The sequence below is a fragment of the Anas platyrhynchos genome, chromosome 7, assembly GCF_047663525.1.
Source record: "Anas platyrhynchos isolate ZD024472 breed Pekin duck chromosome 7, IASCAAS_PekinDuck_T2T, whole genome shotgun sequence".
NCBI lineage: Eukaryota > Metazoa > Chordata > Aves > Anseriformes > Anatidae > Anas > Anas platyrhynchos.
This window is the reverse complement of record NC_092593.1, coordinates 9,559,859-9,584,651: the sequence shown is the minus strand read 5'-3', so window position 1 is coordinate 9,584,651 and position 24,793 is coordinate 9,559,859. Positions and strand designations below refer to the sequence as shown.

The following is a 24,793-nucleotide window of genomic DNA, read 5'->3' as shown; positions in this document are numbered from 1 at the left end:
TACTCTTTTTCTATCCATGCAAAACTACGTTTTGCAAAACTTATTTGGAAACTGGACAAGAGAAGAAATATGGAAAGCTAAAGGGCAAAAGATGCTACCTCCTTTTGCCTCCATTTGACTCATACCCTTATTATCTTTGGTGGCAGTGAGACTTGCAGTCATTGCTTGTCCATGAGATCATGCATCACTGTCAGGAAAAAAATTAAAACTCTTATCATATGAAGCATTTATTTCAAAGGAACCTAGAAATTCAGTGTTAAGTATGGTGAGATAAAGCAAGAGGGTAAGAAAAGGAAGAGCAATAGGGTGAGAAAAGCAAGAGCAGATACAGAATCATTCTTTCATGTCTGAAAAAGTGAAATGATGTCATATTCAGCAGTCTTGGAAAAAACAGATGACAGATTTGTAAATTAAGAAGGGAAGACTGTACAGGTGAAATGTGACTAATTTAGTGACAGTGATTTAGTGATTTAATGTGACAACAATTCATCTACTCAAAATGTTTTATGCTTGAATACAGCTGATTGCTTTTGTAGGGATTTTATGTCTTGATTTTTATGTCTAGGTAGTACAGCCAAATATAAAGGACGTAAGGAAATTACCTTTCTTTCTTCCTTGTCTTCAGCCTTTCCTCTTTTCTGGTTTGGGAAGAGGATATGGGTGTATACGGAGTGCACAGAGCAGCACAGGTTTGGGTTATCCCGTCTGCTAACCAGCTGATACTGTGCAGTGATGCAGAGAGAAACGAGCCCTGCTTCTGTATCCAGGGACAAAGCCTAATTAGCTGTGTTTCTCCCTGTTTCAGTGCTTATTTGTCCAGAGCCACATTTCTTAGAGATCAAGAAAAGATAAGCCATAGAGGCAGAATCATAAGGGACAGCATGTAGTTCTATCGTCCTGAGGAAGGCTCAATAGCTCCTGACAAAGCAAGAAGCTTGAAAAGTTGCAGATATGCAGACATGACAGTGGAACAAGCATTCTCCAGATTTCTGATAACAAGACACATGAGGTTTTTTAATTCCCACTGTTTCCAATATGATATTTTTCTAACACTTTCTTTAAAATTCAGAGAAAAAAAAAAAAGTATTCTGGGAAGGGAACAAATCTATGAGGTCAAAGCCTTCACAAACTTATTTTTAATAAATAAATTAATCCCTGTAGCAAACATCCCAATACTCTATCTCCTCAGGGTTTCAGCAGTATACATCTATTGGAAGGAAGCAAAGTTTTCTTTTAAATTCATCACCTGGTAATCTTATCTCCTCACTCATGGAGTCGGACTTCTGTTGGTTCATGAAATACCTTAGACATATTTATGGAGGAAAACTGAAATCTATCTGTCCTTTGTTTTAGTCAGCTCAGTTTCTGTGCTTGCTTTCCATGTTAGGCAGGAGGAATGAGTCAGGTGATTTTTGTTTGTTTGTTTTGTTTTTAATCGGAAAGGTTTCTTCTGTGCACACAAGTATGGTTTCTGAGTTTATTGCCATGATTTTTCTTGTCTGATAATAAAACAAAATTTGGTCACTTAAATCCCTCTGAAATTCTGTTTATTTTTTGTAAATTCAGCTTAAAAATAGGTTGATTATGTTTTTAGGATAGTTTAAAGAAATCAACAGTACTATCAGCCTTAACCATGAACACGTGATTTCTTGTGGTCTTCTAGTTTCTTAAGTGGAATATTAAAAACGTATAAAATAGCTTTATGATCCTCTTAGCAAGAATAATCCCATTATACCAACAAAATGAAAACTGTTTTACTAAAATCATTACCTGCAATCAAGAGATTATGGCTCATTGGTATTACACTTATACCATGTGTCGAAGGTATTCCTGGAAGCAAACAAAATTTTGCGAGTGCAAGCTGAATGAACAAGGAAATCTTGAGTGGGATTCAAATTATTTTAAATCCCAAATCCACAAGACTCTACTTGGATAGAGAGTATGTGAGTAGTTCTTCCTGGTGATGCCTGGGACTACCAATACTTTGTAGCTGAGCTATTCAGGTGTTTGCATTAAATGCATCATTATTTTTGTGATGGCATAATCAGTGAATTAAGATTCTTAATAAATGGAGGAAATGGTAAGCACCACATTCCCTGAGAATGCATTTGGAAAGCTGCATGCGTTATATATTGCTTGAGACTGAGGTAGTGGGACTATAATTAATAAACCACCACAAAGCAGAGAAATTTCCCATCTAAAATTGTTTTCAGTGATGTGACAAGTAAGGGGAATGATGCTCATAGATTTAGTCTGCTGAAAGATGGTTATCTCATAAAAGTCTCTTTGTACACAGCAGAAATCTATTATGTGTACATTTTAGATTAAAAAAACACACAACCTAAAAGCATATTTTTGTCTTCTTTCCTCAAGACTGCAGACTTATCTTCTAAGTTTTGATACTTCCTTGCTCTTATACATGGTTTGTCTTCAAAACTTTTTTTTTTCTTCCCCTTTAGATTTCATTTGGATAACTTGGTTCTAATTATGTTACCTAATAACTTGAGTTTAATTTGTACGTCAAGATGTGGTGTCTTCCAAACTTATTGGAAGATTAGACTTTGTTTTGTTGTTTAGGAGTAGCTGAGCTACTATAAATATATTGGTCTGTGATTGTTGGTTAGTGCACCTTAAACCCTTGTTGAATTCATTAGATTAGCAGTGGGATTAGGCTAAAGAGAACAGGATGCTTAAGAAGCAAAATCGGGGAAAGTATTCAAAGAGGGGATAGGTGTTGTTTCACACAGCTATTTGTATGCTTTTATCTTGTATCTTTGTGGATCTGTTTGTTTGTTTGTTTTTGTGTGTGTGTTTTTCTGCATCTATTATTTCCATTTTTTCCTTCTTCCTTCCCCTCTCCTTCTTCAGACCTGTCTCAAGATTAATTTAAAATTATTTGCTGCAATGCCCTTTAGAGCCCATTCTTATCTTCCTTTTACATTAGATGCATTAAGTTCTTTCCAATGTCAACATTACTCCTTGATTAAATTACAAGCCTGAATTCAATTGGGTGTCATGTAATCTTAGCTAGATATAAAGCAACGTTAGTTTTATAATGGTACCTTATGTTCCACTTTACTTTCCACTAAGCATTTTACTTCTTATACGAAAAAGAATTTTTCTTTAGTGAAAGTTGTCGTGCAAAATTTTTATGTATGTGGTATTGGAAGAAAAGCAACAGAGACATATTGCAGACCTTTTTCCTTTTTTGTATGTTATCTTTAAGATTAACCTAGCGATGAATCTCCCTTATAATCATTCCTGAAGTACATACCAACCAAAGCATTTTCCTTCATCCTCTGTAAATGAATTGTTTTTTATCCTTAAGCTTAGTGCCTGCAATCAAGACTAGAAACTCATCAGATTTTTAATTCATAGTTAGTGTTGAAGCCAGATTGATCTGTCACCATTTTACCCATACCAGCGTAGACTAAGAATTATTGGAGTACTTCTTTTGTGAAAATTAAGTAGGTTGTACTAATCAGAACTCTTCTGAATGGGGAGTTCTTAAATTAATGGTAAGAGAATTTGAAAAAAAAAAAAAATCATTCTTTCTGTAAACTCACTGTAATTGTTACTTCATTTTAGGTAACTTTCAAAGCATCAAGATACTCAGTTTCACCGGACTTGAGATTTGTTCTTCTTGCATATGATATAAAACAGGTAAGCCAACTATTCATTTTTAAATGAGCCTTTAAAGGAAAACTCTGAACTCCTAGTTTATTTTGTATGCAATTCCACATAACATAATTTGATTCAATGACTTCTAGTGAAATGATGGTAAAGTGAAGTATGATGGTAAAGTGTGTATGTATGATGGTAATGTGTGTATGTGTGTGTGTCCCTCAAACTGTTGTGTTACAAGCTGCCTGTTTCATACAGCTGCTTTTGTCATTTATGAGCTATACTTAAAAAAAAAAAAAAAAAAAAATTAAAAAAAAATAAAATAATAATCTAGACTGTTTCAAGTCCAACAATTTTTATCACTGGCTTCAGTAATCTGAGAGATTTTGAAGTATACTAAATTGTTTTTTAAAAAAAGTTTCAATGGGTAATACTACATTCAGGTTTTGAAAATAAATCTTGGAATACAATAAAAAATGAAAATGGTTTTATGAATTTCCTCTATGCATATAAGTGTTCATATAAAAAGTGCTAGTAAAATGTTTTTTTTTTTTTCAATTTTAGAACATTGAACTTCACAATTACCCATTAATACTTGTTACGTTAATATCAGAAGTCAATGCTCAGAAATAAATAAAAAAAAAAAAGATTACCATTATTGTGTTAGATTACAATATAGTCTTTTACTTAATGTTTCGTGTCAGTAAATAATATGGTATCTGTCTCTTGATCATTAAAATTCTTAGAACAATAAAATATTCATTTTTCAGGTTAGGGTACAAAGCTTTCCAGCCTCTGCTAACATTGATTTATTGACCTGTGTATCTGCAGCTTTAATAATTATATCTCCAAACTAAAAAATATGCTGAAACCTAATCTGAAGTATTCTAGAGGTCTTGAGGTGAAATGATTCATTTATTTAGGACTGGAATAGCGTAGGTGATTTTCTACCGATTCTAGTGGATTGTAGATGAAACTCTTATAGTGTGTGTTGACAAATAAGCAGGAAATAGCTGCTGCTGTTCAGTTCACTGGTTTTGTTTGTGGAGGGTTCCAGTTTTATTATTGCCTGAAAAAAACTTTCTCCTTGCTGTTTCCCTTCCTCATTGTTTCCTATTATGTGCAAGAATTTATTAATTCATCATACTATCGTAATTTCCTTATTTGTTATATTCTGATTTTTGTTTTGGATGGGTTTGGTTGATTGAGATTTTCTTAGTAATTGTATGTATAGCTGATATACAAATATGGCAAATCATGAAGATACCCATCACTTCTTATTACATCTAAATGCAGTTGCATCAGTGCTGAATCTCTGCCCCTCAGTTAAGATGATCCACTGGCATGCAAAGAATTCTCAATGTGTGCTGATTATATAACTTGGCAGGCAAACTCCCTTTCCACATTTCCATAAGGAAATAAATTTTTAATTCCTTTTACAGTCCAGTTTCTGGAAGATACATATAGGGATAAGATTTGAAGCATTTATATTTTGCATCTAGCCATCTTCTTTACTCAATTATACTGATGAGAAATAGCTAAAATGTGAATGGAACCGTTTGCCAAACAGCATGTACTTGTAGTCCTGGTTGGCTTTGGATAAGGCTTGTGTTGCTTACTCCTGAGTGCTCCAGCTGGTCTCATGGCTTTCAAAACAGAAAAGTATTATGATTTTTGCATCCTCTAGAAGTGGTGGTGTCAAGTGTTAAAATTGGTTAATAACTGTGTGTTGTCAGCTAGATCCTCAGTTCTTGTAAATAGAAATAATGCCACTGAAGTCCAAAGTGAAAATCACCAAAAAGTCTAAAGCAATTCTTTCAAAATTTATGAAATGAATGTGAGGTAAAATAGCTATTTTTTCCTCTAAAATGTTCCGTTCTTGAGAGGTTTGTTAGACTGATGGGGCACTTCTATGTTTTCTCAAAATCTTTAAGGGAAAAGGTATACAACTCTTTGGAAAGCCTCCTTATTTGTGCATTTTCTAATATTGTGAAGGAGTAAGTTAATGTTCATTTTCATTGGGTCACCTTTTTATTCCTCAGTTAAAGCCTGACTTAATGGTTCTGAGGATTTACTTATTTTTGTGTTCGTGTGAGGGTAAAGGCTGAAGTTTTAAGATCCACTACAAGGAACTGCAGGTAACCTGTAGGCATTTAGTCGATCTCAGCACCTGCGTGTGTCATGGGTATCTGAACTTCAGGACTTCAGTGCCTCTGTTTGTCCCTTATTTCTTGTGATTTAGGTATTTAATTGCACTGTAAGGTATTTGACGTGTGTTCTGCTATTACTGAATTTGAAGGCTTTATTTTTTTAAATGATAATGGTTGTTTACATACATTAATCTGTGGTCTTTGTAGCATACAGTGATACAGCTGGAACAGATTTATTAATCAACAGTTTTATAAATAAGCTAGTGTGCTTCAGCTGAACAGATTGAAGAAAAATAGAGACAAATGTTTCTTCGAGACATTTTGTCATGAAATTGTAATTAGAAATAAGGTTATTTTGATGTTTGGATTAAAAATAAATGTTGAGTTAAATTAAATAGTTGAATATTTATTTTACTCTTGTCAGAATTTTCTTTGATCTATTTTATGCTTGGAATGGCAAACTTTAATTAAATTTGCAGTTGTTTCAGCACAATTAAAAATGTCCTCTGTGCAAAACGGGACATAAATCTGCATGAAAATAAGCCATCTTTGAATACAAAAGTAATAATTGAATGAATCATTTAAACCATGCTTAATGGAAGGAACATAACCATTTTATTTGGTATAGCATCTGTTTTAGTGTAAGTCTGTAAACTTCATGTGGAAGAAATTTCTTTTATTGAAGAATTCAAAGTGTTGTAAATTGATTTTTAGACATCAAGGTCCCTCCATCTTTATCATAGCAAGTCACAGAATGTAAGCCAGTGTTACTGGTATAAACACTGGGGCTGTCTGGTATTTTCATTTTTTAGCAGGAGGCTGTGGCAATTTTAGAGATACTTTGTGTGTTCTTTGCTGTAGTACTCCTTGCTTCTGAAATGATTTCATCAGTTCTCGAAGTTTTTTGACTTTGCCAAAACTTGCATGAATTGACTGTGTATAGTTCAGGCTTTTCTTTCAGTCACTCATTGCAATTCGATTGGCATCACTGAAAAAGTTTCATTTTCCAAGGCACCAGATCAGTAAGTAGGAACTAATCTGAGAAATGAACACACACATTCTTGCAGAATGTCCTGCCAACCTGATTCTTCTAGGACAGTGTGAACACAGCAGCAGGGAAGCCATCGTACATATTGTATGTAGAGTGGGGATAGTTTTGCAGTGGTATACCTTTTTGATTTTGATTTTTCTTTGAAGATTAGCAAGGTATGAGCAGAGAATGTGATCCTCTGAGTCACATCCAAGCATCTAAGCCAGCTGAGATTCCCAAAGGAAAGGTTATTACGCTAATTGCTTTTAATAAGGGATGTGTTAAAATGACATACAAAATTTTTCTTACTCTGGTGGTGGTAGTATTCATGACTACCAAAAAGTAATACATAGGTTTGATTAGAAAATGGGAATCAGACACTCTGCCCATGCGTTAATGGTAACGGATGAGGCAGTAAATTTGCAATTTGTAGTGCAGTGAGGTCCCAAGAAATTTTTACCAGTGGGGACTTCGTGTGTCCCTCAGCAGAGTTATGGGTTGTGAGTTGTCCCTAGAGTCTGTGTGAAAGTATGCTTTATACCAGATGTTAGTGGTTTTTGAGCTCAGACATCATAGGCATATTCTTCCTGTGCTTTTGCTAGAATATAATATGCCACAGAGAGCACGTGATGAAGGAAATAGGATCAGTTCCTCTTTTTCTCTGTAACTCCCCTTTTTTCCTCACTTGTTTTAATAATCTCTTCCTTGAGATGGTTTTGTTTTCCTACCAACTGCCTTCTTCCTGCTTTCAAATCCCTATTGAATAACAATTTTAATGAATTTTTACTACTTTATTCTCTTTGTTACTAATGCTTATTTTCCTCTTTGAATGTATGTTGAATTACATGTAGTTTGTTTTTAGCCTTTGGTTGAGGAAGGTGCTTAAAAAACAAATTAAAGTTCATTTATAGTCTAGAAGCATGAGCATTTGTACATTCCCTAAAATAGAAAATGTTTACCTGAATTAAGGCTTCAAATTATAAACTCTTGTAGCTAAAGAATTTTAATAACACAGTGTATTTATCATATAGCACTGTGAAAATAATAGTTCTTATGGTAAGATCAAGATGAAGAGTAATCCAGTCCTCTTCACAAAGGTAGGAGAAAAGGAGAGCTGTGGAGCTAAACTTGTGTGGAATTCATCATTCATTCAGTAGGAATAAAAAATACTTCAGAAGTGTTTCTAAATATTTGTAGTTTAGAGTAACAAAGGAAAGCCAATAGTCCGACACAGTGTCTGAAGTAAAGAAACCCCAAGAGAAAGAAGTTACTTATCTGCTGCACATTGATGCCTGTCATCGCTTTGCTGCTATAATCTCTATTTTTAGAGGCTAATGATAGGGAGTACTAACCGCGAGTGGAGAGCAAATGGCAAGAAGTGACACGTTCATCAAGCTTTTAGAGATTGCCTCTGATAGTGGGTTACTCGAGTGCACTGAAAAATCTTCAGGAGTTTATCTGTAGATTAGAAGAATCCATGAAGGGAAAAATTCAATGAAGTCTTAAATTATGATTATCTGCTCTACATTAAGAGATTATCTTCCTGCCAATTAGGTGGAAACTACACGTTCGGTTGTTGGTAATCTTTTTGGTCAGTGAAATTAATTATTGGATTTTTTTTCCATGAAAATGAAAGGATAAAGAAAATGCCTTGTGTTATTTCATATTTTTAATCTAGACACTACTGTTAAAATATCAGAATATGTGGAAGTGTTTTCAACAAGTACTTATGAAAATTTTACTTTGAAAGCATTATCTGGAGCACTAACTAGAGGTTGCTAGCATACGCAAAAAGATTAAATGAAAACTATCTTCCAATACTAGAAACAAAGTTTTTTTTCAAAAAGGTGTCTCCATACAAAGCAATTTCAAAAGGCTTCATGTACCTGTAGTGATCTGGACAGTAGTATTTTATGTAGAGCTATGTACAAAGTAAAGATCTAATTTAAATTTTACCCTATCATCTTTTTCTTCAGAAGTGCTTATTTCTTTAGATAAGCCTGTTCATGTGTTTTGTAGGTCCTCGGGATGTTCATTTTGAGATGAATCCAGAAGCAAACCATGCAAATGCATACTTGTGAACTAAGAGGTGATAAATAAAAGTCTGATCCAGACATAACTATACCATTCTTCTTTATTTCTTATGAATGTGGAAGACCAACTTTTACTAGCTTTAGCATAGTGAGAAAAAAATGAAGGGAATTTTAAGTTGCATCCACCCCCAGCATTCAATTTTGAATTTTTACAATATATTTTATTCTTCTCAGATATCAAAAGAAGAGGTATCTAAAAGATCAGTTTAAGAAATCCATGAAAGCAGGCTACTCATTTTCTCCCCTTTAAAGGCTGTTGTTTTACTTTGAGTTGAAGTTTTAACTGCATAAAAAATTGTTAAAAAATTAATAGCTAGGTTATAGGTGATCTTGGCATTTACTACATTTTTTGCTTAGGCCATCTTACATGTTAAACTTGCAAATTTATTTTTCTTTAGAAGTTTACAAATACACAATATTAAATTTACTATGCAATAACAGATCAATAACAGATTTTATCACATGGACATGAATATTTGAAGGCAGTATATATCAATTTTTATGTCAAGCAGCAGAATATGTCAATGTGTTTTGAGAGCATGTCAAGCAGCCTGCCAATGGAGAAGCCTGAAAGATGCATTGCCCCCTGTGTCATCTTGGACTCTCCATCACAGTTGGAAAGGAGTGGACGTATCCACATCATATTCTTTTATCATTATTATTGCTATTTGTGAAGTAATTACGTTTACTTTACAATGGATAATTGTCTTTATCCATTGAGCATTGTATTGCCTCAACTCTGAGCACTAAAACTGAAAGCTGGGAACTGAGTCAAAAATAAAGGCAGACAAAGCAGAGGACATGCTCGAGGAGTGCTGCTCAAGCACTTTTTATGGTGTTCAGCCACCTGCCAGGGTCTAGCTCAGAGAAGAGGTAACCTCTTTTGCCTACCTGTGGTGGATCCAGAGCTGAATTCTTGTACAATGAGCTAAACAGACTCCCCAGACAGTCCTGGTTTTATATGCTCTTCAATTTATTGTTTTTAGTCTTGAAAGAGAGCCTTTCTGTACATTGCATTCCCTTAGATTTAGTGAATTGAGGAGTGTTTAGTGTTTTTTATTTTTTTTTTGTTCATTTGCCTGTTTTTATGCAGGGGGAAAAAAAAAATAGTAGTGTGAAATACAGAAATTCTGTCACCTTTTTGGAAACCACAAGTCATTCCAATCACAAGATCAGTATCAGTACATGTGCTAATGGCAACCTGTATCAATGGCAAGTGGGCCAGAACATACGCAAACGTTTGAAAGCTGTTCCCCTGGAGAATCTTTGTTCTTCTCCAATACCCACACAAAAATGATCTCAAAGCTGGAGGGTGTTCTGTGCTGCGGGAGCTCCAAATCTGGTTGTAATACTTCAGAAGACCAGTACAAGCACATCAGTATTTAATTTTCTTCTACAATCTTTGGCTTTCACTGTGCAGGCAATATCATTAACTTTATATTTAAGTAGCAACCTTTATCTAGCAGGCACCTAAAGTGCTTATCGGTTCTGAACTTGATGAAAATGCCATTAAAGTCAGGGGAACATTTTTTTCATTGACTTTAAAATGGATTTTTGGATCAGGTCTTGTCTACCTATCACACAAATGTAATAAAGTCATCTCTGTAGTGTGAGAGCAACAGCAAGGTGGACAATGAATAACGCACAGTATGCTGCCAGGATTTTCAGCAGGATCTTGTAGACATTAGATTTATCAATGTTTTTGGAGGCTCATCTGTGCTGTATATTAATCTTCAGGTCTTTAGTTTGTTCGCACCTTTGTGAACGTTAGTCATCTTGCTTCCCATGGTGCTCCCACTCTTAATGGACAGCCATAACAGACTTCTGACAGCTCACTATCATCCTTGTTATTTTCTGTAGCATTTTGAGTGCAATTCACTTGACCCTGGTGCACTGTCAGCTTGTAGGTGTTCTAAATGCTGTTTGCAGTATCATTATCATAAAGGTATGTTAAAACTACACTTTTCTCCAGGGGAAAGCTTGCTGAATGTGACCCCCAGCTGCTTCTGGTGGATGCTAGGACAAGCATTGATTAAAGTTCTTGTCACTGTCAACTTCATCTGTTTGTGATTTCTTTTAAGACCATTCCTTCCATTGTTTCTGCTGACACGTATGTGAATATACCTTGCTTAAATGGTAGCACAGAAGAATGAGAGCAAGTTTCTCTGATTCTCTCATTTTTCTGCTTCTCCTTTTCCTTTATGGGGAGTTGACATTGATTGGTAATACTGCTTACTTGCATCAGTTTATATATCTATGGAATTTGTGATTAAGGAGAAATTATAAGGTGACCAGGGCCATTGCACCCATTCCTATTCTCCACCAGCTGCACTGGCTGGACCTGCAGAGAACAGAATTATTATAAGGTACTGATATACTGTGCTAAGTGCGTCTGAATCTCATCATTTCCTGTGATAATTCCTCATTTCTGTACATTGCCCTGGGGATATCTGTGTCTGAAACTATGATCTAGCAATTTCTGCCTAACAGCCTGCGCTCCTGGACCAGTTTTGATGAGGATTTATGACTTACATAGTTCATTTCTGCTTATATTCATGTTTTACTCAACTTAGCCTGAAGGAGGGTTGGTAGGAAGAGTCTACACCTATTATTAGATCAACTGAGGAAAAGTCTGCATGTGGAAGACTCGTTTTCTCACTGTATCAGTTACATAAGCTGTTGAGCATCCTCATTTGGACTTTTTTCAACTGCAAAGGCCCTACTATTAACTTAGCTCTAGTCCTTACCTCACTGACTTGTGGGCTTTGTGCATTCTAAAGATGCAGCTTGCTTTTTCTGTTCCCCTTAGTCCTTCGATATTCTGTCCTCCGTAAAGTACAGAAGATCAAACAGGCTGAATTAACTTTGTGTCTTTCTAGCACATGATCCCTGTACTATTTTATTTTTGGCTCAGAATTCTTCTTGAGTCAGCAGTGTTTCCAGTAGTGGAAGTCTTGGTATGGCAGTGCAATGAAGATCTCAAACGAAAAAAATCTACTATATCTTGCGTGTAGTTTTAGCTCACCAAAATGTCTCGGGGCTAAGGACAGATCAGTGTTACTAATGTAAACTTTTTTTTTTTTAATGCTTCTTTCATGCATCACATTAATAGTTTAATTTGCTATATGGACCTTTATGCTTTGTTGTGAAGTTTATATTTGTTGTATAATGATACCCACATGAATAGTGGTCAGTGGTGAAGAATCTTTTCTTGGAAAATGTGTCTGCCTTTGTTGTGCCATCTTAAGCTGGTATTGTACCAGGAAGGTTCAGGTTACCCTAATGGCTGAAGAGCTTACTTGAAATAGTGTAAATATACTGCAGTTAGACTTGGATGAGCAAGTTGAGTTTGTACTTATAAAAATCTTTTTAGTAGGGAACATATGGCTATTTATTTGTGAAATTTTCTGTAACCCAATCTTTTAAATGAAATAAGGCTTGTGTATGAGTATTAGAGAACTTATTTTTGTCTTTTTTTTTTTTTTTTTTTTGAGACAGTGGTTCCTTTTTCCATATGTGTCACTCTTCACTCACGTGTGACCCCATAATGTGCCATTCTTGAGGTTCTCGAGTCTCAGTGATGTGAAAGAGTAATGTCATTCTGTTCAGAGAATTATTGTGTATAGTAGTTCTCATCCAGAGATCCCCAAGTGATATAAAAGCATTCATGAATTATGCCTCTGAAGAGTTCTACACATACGTTTTTAAATTTAAGTATAATACATATTTACATACAAATAAAATAAAATAAAATTTTATGTTTTTAAGTGATAGAGAAATGTCACTAGCAATATAAATTTTTTAATGAAAAATGAAAATTTTTGAATGTGAAAAAAGTCATCTAAATTGGATGTTTTCATGAAAAACTTTCTCTCTGGACTACTAGTATTATAAGTATTATGCATAATCAATTTGTTAAAAGATTAGGAGCATTTGGAGTGGATATTTGGTAACACATCTACATAGTAAGTATAAAAACAATTAAGCATATATACATACACGATAAAAATGTGTGTGTATATACATATAATATATAGTGGTTACATTGAATGTTTGGTTTACAACACCTTGAGATGTGAAAAACAGTCTTATTCCCCCAAAAGGCAGATTATAAAGTAAATTTTGATGGTTAAGAAAGGACATTTTGATATTAATAGTTCTCATCAGCAGAATTTTTTTGTGACCCTCAGCTGTGGTATCCTTTACAGCAACCATCTGTTTTGTCAGTGTCATAATTTCTTTTTCAGTATCTCAGATGAAATTAAAATCATCATACAGTGAATTTTGCCCGGAAACAAACAAAACAAAAAAAAACACTTGAGTGTAGCATTAAAGTTATTGCAGTTCATTGCAATTTATGTTCTTTATATGTGCTATTCAAAAATTAGAAGAAGAAATAATATTTTGAATGTTTGGGGAAAGGCTGTCTATTTGGGTTTTGCTTATATTGGTGTTCCAGTATTTTTTGCAACTTTACAGTGAAACAGGATTTTAGAATTTGTAAGTGTGATAAAGAAATTAATGGGGAGAAACAAAATCAGCGAGAATCACAGTGAGAAACAGGTTGCTGTTCTCTCCCACTCTTTTCCCTTTTGCCGATGTTCAACAATATCTCCTCATTAACTGTTATTTTTACTATATGTCTTTACAGTCTTAAGCTTTCAGGTATTTATAGTTACTTCCATTTGTTGTTATGTTCTGCTAGGGAATTCTTGTAGTGTTTTAGATGCTTCCATAATCAGCACCTTTTAATACCAACTTTTCTCACCCTTTTCTTCCTGCTTTTTCTCTTCTTGCCTTTCCTTCCTCTACCTTGTTTAGTGTTCATGAGACTATTTTCTGTTTCTTAGTCCCATCCCCTTCCACATAAAGCATGAATGGTATGATCCTGCTAGACAGCATAAGAAGGGTGACGAAGCTGGTGAGGGGTCTGGAGAACAAGTCCTACTAGGAGTGGCTGAGGGAGCTGGGATTGTTCAGCCTGGAGAAAAGGAGGCTCAGGGGCGACCTTATTGCTCTCTACAAGTACCTTAAAGGAGGCTGTAGTGAGGTGGGGGTTGGCCTGTTCTCCCACGTGCCTGGTGACAGATGAGGGGGAATGGGCTAAAGTTGTGGCAGGGGAGTTTTAGGTTGGATGTTAGGAAGAACTTCTTTACCGAAAGGGTTGTTAGACATTGGAATGGCCTGCCCAGAGTGGAGTCGCCATCCCTGGAGGTCTTTAAAAGACGTTTAGATGTTGAACTTAGCAATATGGTTTAGTGGAGGACTGTTAGTGTGAGGTCAGAGGCTGGACTCGATGATCTTGAGGTCTCTTCCAACCTAGAAATTCTGTGATTCTGTGATAAACTAGGCGGGTGGCCCAGTTCATTTGAATTCCTATGCAGTGCTTTCCATTGTTTTATCAGAATGGCTGAGTTCAAGTACAAATAACAAATACAGATAAAGTACGGACAACAAATGCTGGGAGCAAAATTTGATCCTTGTTTCCACTCTTTCATACCTGATAAAATACTCCAAAAGGATAATTATTACAGTAGTGGCCAATGTATCTATCAATTTATACATCTAGTTATTTTAAATAATAGGAATGAAAGTCAATTTATGAGCTGTTTGTCTTTCATAAATGCTTGAGCTTTTTTTTTTTTCTTTTTAACCTTGACATGATTTGTATGGTAGTTTATTAAATTAGCATAAAATGTTGTGATCACTTAGAGTGATATGTGGTCATGTGTTCCCCTAAAATGCATCAAGAATAATGAGTGGTAATTGGCTTGAGACATTGATTAAGGAGCTGTTGACTTGATTGGAGATGTAGTTTACCACACACATGGCATATCAAGTTTCACCTATGTTTTTCATTATTATTCTAAAGATAAAATATTTTGTGAAAGTATATACGCGTATTTTTGTAAGAGTATATATATATATATATATATATATATATAGTTTTTTATGTAGTTATATACTTAAACTGTAGAAAAAAGTTCTTTGTTCAGTGGAGTTGTTTAAAGGGATTACTCTAACATCTCCAAAAGAGTTTTCTGTGGATGATTTTAGTAAAACTAGACCTTCAGCTGTCACCTCTTTCATTACAGAGAATCATGGAGAGGACATGCTAGTTATGCTAAGCCTATTCATACCACGCTGAACAGAATGCGTTAAGTTTACCTATGTGGTGTTAGATGTTTCCATCAAAATGATGCTAAAATGAAGGAAGCCTCTTGGAAATGGCACACTAATTCCTCATATGTGTTTCAACAGTTAGGAAATGGGGATTTTGTTGTTGTCAGCAGAAGATGATGTAGGGAACACTGTATATAAATAGATTTTCAGAGATGTGAAATGATAGATTCTCTGACATGTTTCTCATTGATTTACACAATATATTCTTTTTCTGATATTCCTACATGGTGGAAGTTCAACTATGTCAAAGGAAAAATAAATAAATAAGCAGAAACTTTTGTTTTGGAAGTGTCATCATATGTTAGAAAATGGTATCCAAAACTTAACTGACATAAAGTTATTTAATACAATTTTTTGCCAGCTAGCTTTCTGCATATGTAAAAACAACAGAGTTATCTTGAGTAACAGTTCCCTTGTATTGTTTTTGAGCAACATTTTATATTACAGTATTATGTCATAGGGGTTTATTTTCATAAAACAAATGGGAAAAGAAGAAATCGCTCTTCGTCCATACTTACTAGAAAATTACAAGAAATTGTCTTAAGAAATTATTAAAAAATAAATAAATAAAAAAAAAAGATTACCCTAAGCCCTTTGCACATGTATATCAACTAACGTAAGACAGATCTGCAAGTCAGTCGTGGCCTTGCACAGAAGGTTGCAGAGACAATAAACAAGAAAGGGATAGTTGTGCCAACATGTCTTTCTCCTGACATTCTCCACTGAATACGTAATGTTTTTCATAACTTTTTAAAGTGCTCTGAACAAGACTGGTCACCTTGGCTCAAGATGTGTAGAGGTAGACCATGAAAAGATTCAGGGACATTGATGTGCCATCTTGTAAGAAGAAATAAAGTTCTTTGTTTTTATAAAAGAACAGAGTAGAGAAGTGCTTTATGTGTTAAAGGGCAATGTTGCCATGAGGGGAAAAAAAATAAAAAGGTAAATTACAAATAAGGAGAATAAAGGAAAAAATTTTAACCTCCAGAGTACTAAGGTCATGGAACAGTCTTGCAGTAGTACATCAGGGACAACAACCTACTACTCAGTTTGAGGGGGAATTTTTTATCAGTTAGTGCATGGGAGTCTGGAAGGGTATTGAGTACAATTGCTATGGGGTATATTTGATAGAGAAGAGGTCTTTTTCAATTTTATGACTCAATAGTGTACTGTAGCTTACAATAAGCAGTTTCAATGATTAAAAGAAAAATAAGTTGTAGATTTTTAAGAAGTGGGAGAAGCTGATCAGTAAATACTTGCATAAAAAGTGGAAATTCAAAGAAAAGTCTGTAATGAAAGTAGAATATTTCTGTATGATGAAGTAGGTGGTTGATATATGAGAAGATTTCCATGTCTAATTGCATTTGATCCCTTTGATCTTCACAGTCTGGTATATTTCTCCCTGATGATTTTCTGCTTCCAACTGCCTTCATTCATTTCCAGTCCAACATAAAACACTCTTGCCCTCCCCTGTGTCATTGAGCTATAATCTACCTTTTTTTTTTTTTCTTTTTCCTTAAAACACCAACTGTAAAATATTTCTAATATCACTAAGAACTGTCCACCAGCAAAGTGAGTTAACAAAGAAGTGTTTTTGAGCAAGCTTAAATAATAGTGCTCTGCTTTAGTTAATTCCTGCCCTGTCACACTGCTATGAGTGACACAGAAGAGAACCTCTCACTTCCAGAGTATTTCAGACAAAAATTTAATAAATGAAAAATCTCTGATTCATTTTAACTTGACCATATTAGTCATGGAAAGGATTCAGTAACTTAAAAGAGACAAAAGTAAGTAATAGTAACACGAAGTCTCTACTAAGGATTTTCTTCTACGTCTCAGGTTTTGAGAGCGGATAAAAGAGGCTACATAATAGTGTGTTGAATCAAGTCAATAGATACAAAATCCACAAAGATACCTAAGCAGATTAAATAAGACTGAAATTATAGATGAATCAGTAACAAACTTTGGTGTAGGTGATGAGATGCCATCTCCATAAGAATACCCTGAAAACGGCCATCTTGGGAAACTGAAAATCTTGGGAAAGGACATTCATCCACAGAAATGTGTAAAGTTAGGAAGAATCTTTCTTTATAAGTACTTAATCACTAATAAAGACTACATTACTGTAGTGTCCTCCAATTGTGATTTTCAAAGTGTTTTAAGAATATACAGAAATATATTTATAGTGTGGTTTTAGCATACTATGGCTGTTCTCACTGAGAGCTGATCTCTTCCTCTCAGAGATCCCTCCTTTTCAGGTTTGTTTGTATGCAGACTGTACTTTGGAGAAAAGCTAAAAAGAAAATAAAAAAAATAAGTGGCTGGGAAAGGGTAGTCATGAGTACTGGACAGTGCATGTCATGGTCCTTATACTTTATGTGAAAGTATGTGACTAGTGAAAACTAACTTGAAGGGCAGTGAATATTGTTATGACCTCTTTGCATTTGCTAGAGTTTTGCTCTCTCTGGTTGGGTTAAAGATGACCTTTTACTGGAAGTAGTACACAGATTTGATGTCATGGCCAGGTCTTCCATAAGTGAGTTGTCTCTAAGAAGGGCTGTTCTGCACACCATTATTGTGCTCCTGGTTGATTCCCCTACTTCTCTCTCATAAAGTATTATTGCAGGCTCCCTTAAGTGTTATTGCAAAGTGCTATAGGTCTTTGGATTCTTCAGGGTTATTTTTTTCCTCAATTTCCTGCTTGTTGCTTAAACATGGCATCTCTGGTTGCATGTATGGCAAGTGGTGCTCTAGTGGCACAGCAATTTGAACAAGATAATCGCTTCAGAATGCACTGATTCACATTATCTGTTTTGTCTTTTGTTCACTTGCTCTGGAGTAGCAAATTTAATATTCTAGAGGACAGTATTTTGTATTGATTTTACTTACAAAATCAATAAATAAAAATAACTTGGCACAAGAGGAAATTCTATCACACAGTCTTCGTGGAAATTGTTGGAAGACATAATAAAACATTAAAATGAAGTAATATGTATAAGTAATCAAACAGTGTTGACTACATCATTAGGAATGACAAGCTTATGATATAAAGTACTTTCTTAGTTCTGAAGGTCTATTTTTATTTTGGGACTCTGTTCCTGTTCTCATGGGCATAACGCATAAAAATGATCTATGTTGTTTATAGAAGTGTCAGAAAGGATGCTGAATCTTTCAAGAAGGTCCTAAAATATGCTCTTCATTTTTTTTTTCTGCTTGTCTTGAGCTTAGTCTTCCACTCACGATGCTTCCGAGCTCTCACTGATTCAGTGAATGCAGTAAACACTACTGTACTGAGCTAATTGGCAGTGGGTTTTACTAGAGCTGTTCTGTTATACTTGGTTGGAATCAAGCCACTATTAAATCAGTTAAAGCAGCTGTTTTGCATAGTGATCTGGCAAAACGTAAAGTGACTGTGATCTAGACTTGCATAAGTGAAGACAGGATTAGTTAAAGAAGACTATAGCTGGAACAGCCGACTTTAAATCCATCTGGGAGATCTTTTGGTCAGTGTAATAGGCCAGGAAATGAGGAAATCACTAGCAGAAATTTTGCATATTTCTTTTTTTTTTTGTTTTGTTTTTTTTTTTTTTTTCTTTTCACTTTGCACCCAACCTACTACTTATTATGAATTCATTATAGCTGCTTACATACAGAGGAAAACATACTCCTCATTTTTACATTACAGATGAAGCAAAAAAAATATCTTATTACTTTTGAACGTTCTACAGTCCCTGGAAGGGTGGAACACTGACAAACTTATTTGAAGGTTGAAAGTATTTCAGGAGAACAAATATGAGTTAGGATCTCTTGTGTGTCTGTGGAACATGCTCCCTAAATTGTTTCCATAAGATTGAAATTGCATGTTACAACATTTTTAATAGAATCATAAATCAGTTAATACATTGCATAAATAAAGAAATAAATATTTGAAGATTATGTGGTATACTAGAGTTTGCAGCTTAAGCATATTACAACTTTACAGTGTTAGACTTCCTGACACCTTTATACTTAAAGAGAAATATTATTCTGTAGTTACAACCAAAAAAAAGTTCATATAGGTAGTACTGTTTTATCATTGATCTGATTTATTTCAGATTTTTCTGGCATTAAACAACACTCGTGCACAGAGTTGAAGTAAAACTCTTTCAAAACTCAGAATTGGATTTTGAATGAGCTTTGAGGGTGTAAAACTTTACCTGCTTTTGAATGACTCTCTTTACTACTCCAAAGGGCCAGTGAATCATGGAATGAATAAATGACAGACCTATAAGCATAGCTTTTGGATTTACTCCTTTTCTTTTAGTACAAAGCAGAAGAAGTTGCCAAGACCTGTAGCTGATGACTTCATTTATTTTTCTTTTACCTCTAACAAACATATGAACCTTGATATTTGATTTATTTTTGGTTTATTGATTACATCAGGAATGATTTTTTTTTCCTCCTTATAAAAGTATTAGACTGATGCATAATTAAAGAAAATGGCTGGACCTGGTGATCTTTCAAGGTCCTTCCAACCTGAGGGACTGTATGGTGGTATGAAAATGGTTATGTAGGCTTTACTCTTCTTCTGTGGTAATGATTGAGGAATAATTTGTCATGTCCTTGCACATAATAATCTTCCCTTTGGGATTCCAGCCATTTTTGACAGGAAGAAGGGAAAGGGGAAAAGATACCTGAAGAGGGGGAATTTTTCAGCTTCTGTCATTGGGTCCAAACCTCCAGTTATGCAAAATGTTCTGCTATCTGGACCAAAAGAGCAAGAGCAGGGGCAGGGGTGCAGGAACAAGAGAAATATAAGACGAAGACATAAAGAACAATTAAATGATTCAGCATTATACTTTTTGCAATGTGAGGCACCGTATTACATACCCTACATATTGTGCACAATAATTAGATCCACAGAGATCTTAACCATGACTGTACTGAATGTATAAAATTGTCAGAGAACAGGCATCGAGACACACATTGCTAATGTTTATTCAGTCAGAAAATAACACAAGAACTAAAAAGAAATGCCAAGTCACCAATAAAAAAAAAAAAAAGTAAAAGAGGATGAAGTTCTCCTATGTTATAGTATTTCACTTAAAGTTCTAACAGTTTAATTATACATTTAATGAGAAAGAGAATTTGTAAAAGGAACCTGTAAATCAAATGTAACTTGAATTTAATCCAATGAATTTTATTTTTCCTTTTCTGTAACTAAAAAAGCAAATAATATAAAAGCCCTAATCTAAGCCTGATCTGAAATATCAGTGAATGGTATCTTTGGAAATTTGATTAGTGACCAGCAGATTGAGGTAGGCATGCCAATAACATGGGTTGAAAATATTTTCCTATTTGTTTTGAAATCATAGAATATTGAAGTCCTTAAAGTATTTGTTGGCTTAGGACTGTGGTTCTGAAAGAAAGCATAGAATTCCCAGTCATACATTAAACTTAATTCTTCTAATTATTCCTGAATATATGGAAGCATTTTTAATAAACCTATGTTTCTTTCTGAGCCTCGCACACCTGGTGCATTCTATTGCAGTTGTTTTCTTTCAGGTTTGACTTAAAAATATATATTTGATAGGATATTAATATATTACTTTTTAAAAAAAAAAAAAAAAAAAGATATTTTGAGAATTGTATCCATTTCTTATCAGCCCCTTCAAAAAATCATGGAGAAATCTTTAGAAGCTCTTCTTAGTTGTGGTCCATGAACAAAATGGTCCTGAATAAACAACTGAAATCAACTAATCAGGTTACATAACCAGAGTCAGATAATTGAAGGAAGCACTGATATTTTATTTATTTTTTAAAACTAGATGAAAACTATATATAGTGGACAGATATAAACTGCCATTTTAGTCACAGTTTAAATAAATCATACTGCTTAACAGAAAGCAATTTTAAGGAGAGCTAAACATTTTTTTTTTTTTTTTTTCTGAAAGTTAAAAAAAAACTTTTTTTAGAGAACAAATTCTGGATGGCAGATGTAAAAAAATATGTAATTTTTTATTATGCATTTGTCTGTTTTTTCTTTATTAACTTTTTATATAAGTGTTCATGTAAATTGTTTTTTAAAAATCTGGACAGGCTTTTGAGGAGGAAATGCTGAAATACCTTATTTCTTAGCCACTCAAGAAACTATATTTTTAATCTACTACTTGTTCTTCATGTTATCTACCACGCCAGAAAGACTTTTGTTTGCTTTTATTACAACTGAAATCACGCTATCTCTGCTGGCTGTAGCACTTTCAGGAACTGTCACTCTCATTTTCCCATTTATAAATGTGCCGAGAAAGTATCTCCATTTCCCTTCTCTCTCTAAATTCAGAGCATTATCATGCTTTAATGCAGAGAGTACTTTGCCTTTCAACACTGCTGTTCTCCATGGTCACATGTTCATTGTTAGAGTGCATCTCTGCATAGCTATACAAGAAAATGATTTTAATTAGAGGTGAACCTCAGGAAGATTTAGCTCCAAAGTACATGTGAGCCTTCCTGCATCTATGGAGTAGGTAGGAATTTTCAAATGACCAAGGTTTATTTGGTGTATATATATTTTTTAACTAGTTTTATTGTTACGTGCAGTAATGAGAGTTTTTGAGCATCACAAAATGCTTTTCCATTTTTGAGAGTGAGGAGGTGGTGCTTTCTTTTTGTCTTTTTTGTGCATTAAATTTATATATTTAGAAATAATTCTGTAGTCCTCTTGTGCTTGCCACAAGATAAGCTGTAAGGGTGACATGCTGAGAATTAGAGGAGGTGAAAAATGGGTATAATTTAGTTGCATGAAAGTGGAAACAGACACCATTAGAGCTGTGATATTTATGCAGTTCTGAGACCCACATATTTCAGATTTCTTCTACCTTGATTGAAAATTAAAAGAAAAATGAAAGCATTTGTTTCTTGCTACAAACTTCAAAAAGTTCCAATTTTAATGTAGCTACAGTCATCTGTCTGTAAAGGTGTGCCATTGAGCTTTTTTGGTTTTGTTGTTCTGGTATAAAAATGGATGAGTACAAGTCCAAGGAACTGGAGAGGCCTTGTTTGGTGGACTAACGCATGAAGTTAGGAGGCTGGAACACAGCATGCAAGCAAAATGAGAAATGAAAAAATGTGCTGCAGAAAAGGGAGTTCATAATAAAGAGGTAGTGCTAAAAAGAGTTTGTATACTCTTTTTCTTCTGATTGGGTGTTTACCAATAAAAGTTATGGGATTTTTCTTTTTCTTTTTTTTTTTTTCCCCTCAAGCAATGTAAACGAGCATTGGCTAATTACACCCTTGTCTGTGGTATTTTAGCAGATATTTGTTCAACAGAATACACATGTTGCTATGGCAATCATTTTGTTTGTCAAATACTAAGTAAACTTCAAAAAAGAAAAGCCTTGAAATATTTTTTTCTGTTGTGACTAGTATCTCCAACCCACACACAGTATATAGGATCCACTCTCTAAAACTGGCAGTGGCCTCACTGCTGTGAGAGGTGATCTCTGCAGTTCTAGGTGTATCTGTACACCCATCTGCAAGCATGAAACAGACCATTCCTCCTTCCTCCACGCAGGGTATTTTGCCCTGTGCAAGGCACTATTTGTTCAAGCTGCATTGAACTCTCCTGCCTGTTTTCAGAGGGCATACCCCATCTTCCCTAGATGTCTAAAATATCTTTAAGAGCTCTGTGGGATAATTCACTTTTCCTTATGGCCCCAATGAAAAGAATGATTCAGCTGGTCATCATACACAGCTATGGGTAAAGCTTAGTTTTGTGAATTTATAGGTCAGGGAAGGAAGTGTAGTTTCTTTGAAGGAACTCCTATTTCCTGGCTCAGCTGCTTACATGGTAGGGCAAGTTAGGTTGATGTATCGCCTACTTTCCCTTCCAAGAGCGAAGAAACACCGGTAAGATCCACAAGTACTATTTGCTCATAACCATTACTGACATCATCTCTCCTCAGAGAGCCACCACAGTCATAATGGATGAAAATGAATGCTTTGCACTTTCCTCACATTTTCTCAGAAACTGAATATTAGTAGTATGGATTTTTGTCCCTTACTATACCAGGTAACAGTTTTCAAGGGTGTACCTAACAAATACCCTTCATACAAAGGACATTCTTCTTGAAGTTAACTGTTTTTCCTTTTCTATGAGTGCTCTCTTAAACTCTGATCTGCGAACAACATACTTGTCTAACGCATGTCTAGAAATTGATAGGAGATAATGTGAAAAGAAACCCTGGGAATCAGGGTTCATCTATCAGCTTCACTTTGTGAAGCAGATCATGCTGGATGCAATTTCAGCGGAGATTGTTACATTACTTTGATATCACGTGGAAGTACAGCCCATTTCTGTAGTCAGCCTTGATTTGACATTTACATCTGAGGGAAGAGGCTTTTGTTGGCTGCTGCTCTTGACAGTCAAAGAGCATTTATGGTGACTGATTTTTAAGGTTTCTGATTCAGGCTGCAATAAGATTAACAAAAAGTTTCCTTCAGCACCAAATCAAGGAAGATTCAAGGATTGGATGACATTAGGCTGGGCACTGAAAAGATTTTTTTTTTATTATTATTATTTTTTATCAGAATGGATAAAAAAAAAAAGCTGATAACTGCATGCCTCTCTATATTGTGTTCCATTTTTAGACATTTCAATTGTTTGGACTTGCTTCCAACTACTTAATAGTTTCACAACTGTGATTTTCTTCCTGGTCAGACGGCTGTAGTTCTCAGACACTCTAGGTAGTTGCATCACACTTACAAACCCAATGGAAAGCAAGAATAGTCAGTAGCAGACAGGGCACAGCTTCTGTGCTTTGCAGACAAGGGGCATTTAATACAAAAGAACTTTCCTATTACTCCAGTTAGTATTGTTGCCCAGGGCAACTGCAGACATCTGTAATTTGCAGGCCAAACCTCTCTCTGCTGCTGTTTGAAGGCTGTTGCCCATCCTTCTCCCCTTCTGTCCTCTCCCCTTCTGTCCTTGCCCCTTCATTCTAATAAGTTCTTTTGGGAAAACTAAGCAGTATTATAGCTGTGATTACTGAAATTAAATGTGATATTTCCCTGATCCATTAGTTGTTCAATCTACTTGATAAATATCATTTTAATTTGGGGGCAGGCAGATTGTGTAAACATCACCTGAAATCCACCCTCACCCCGACCCTCCTCGGTTATTTACTTAGGAGCAGTGACTGCTGGGGGGAGGGGGGGGGGAACTGTTCATTGATTTAATGTTGTTTAAAACTAGTATACTAGTATACATCTTTCCCTTACTGTATTTTATTGTATTTTACAGATAGCTTTGGTTCTCTGGTTTTGGTGCACATAATTGAAACACTATGTTCTTAGGTTTTATTAAAATATATATATCAGGAACTGAGTGTAATTAGACCTACACAAACCATCCCTCTCTGCCTTCAAAGTGTTCCCTCTGCCTCTAAACTCTGAATGAAGATGGTGGGTGAACTTCAAAGAGAAATCCTGACTCCCTCTGTCCAGGCCAACCGCTGCCTTCAGCCACTCTAGAAAATATTGGAGTGACTTTCAAGTTTAATTGCTTTAAATGCTGAACTGGGGTTGCTTCTGATTAGCTTGAAATTTAAATATACCTTTTTTTCCTCCTTTTTTGAACTAAAACTTCAGTATCACTTCAGAAACAATTATATGCAGGCTTGGCAGACCTGATGGAAAAAAAAGACTCATTTGGAAATGTGACTTTGCAGTGTAGTTCT

General features: G+C 35.0%; 1 protein-coding gene across 5 annotated transcripts in view; it reads left to right on the top strand.

The window, feature by feature from the left end:
• The window catches only part of DPP10 (dipeptidyl peptidase like 10), a 487,135-nt gene that overhangs the window by 364,825 nt on the left and 97,517 nt on the right, over positions 1 to 24,793 (top strand). For all 5 annotated transcript variants that reach the window (XM_038182314.2, XM_038182316.2, XM_038182317.2 and 2 more), the window contains exon 5: positions 3,589 to 3,663. In XM_038182314.2, coding sequence (XP_038038242.1) covers positions 3,589 to 3,663 — 75 coding nt within the window. The remainder of the gene's footprint in view (positions 1 to 3,588; positions 3,664 to 24,793) is intronic.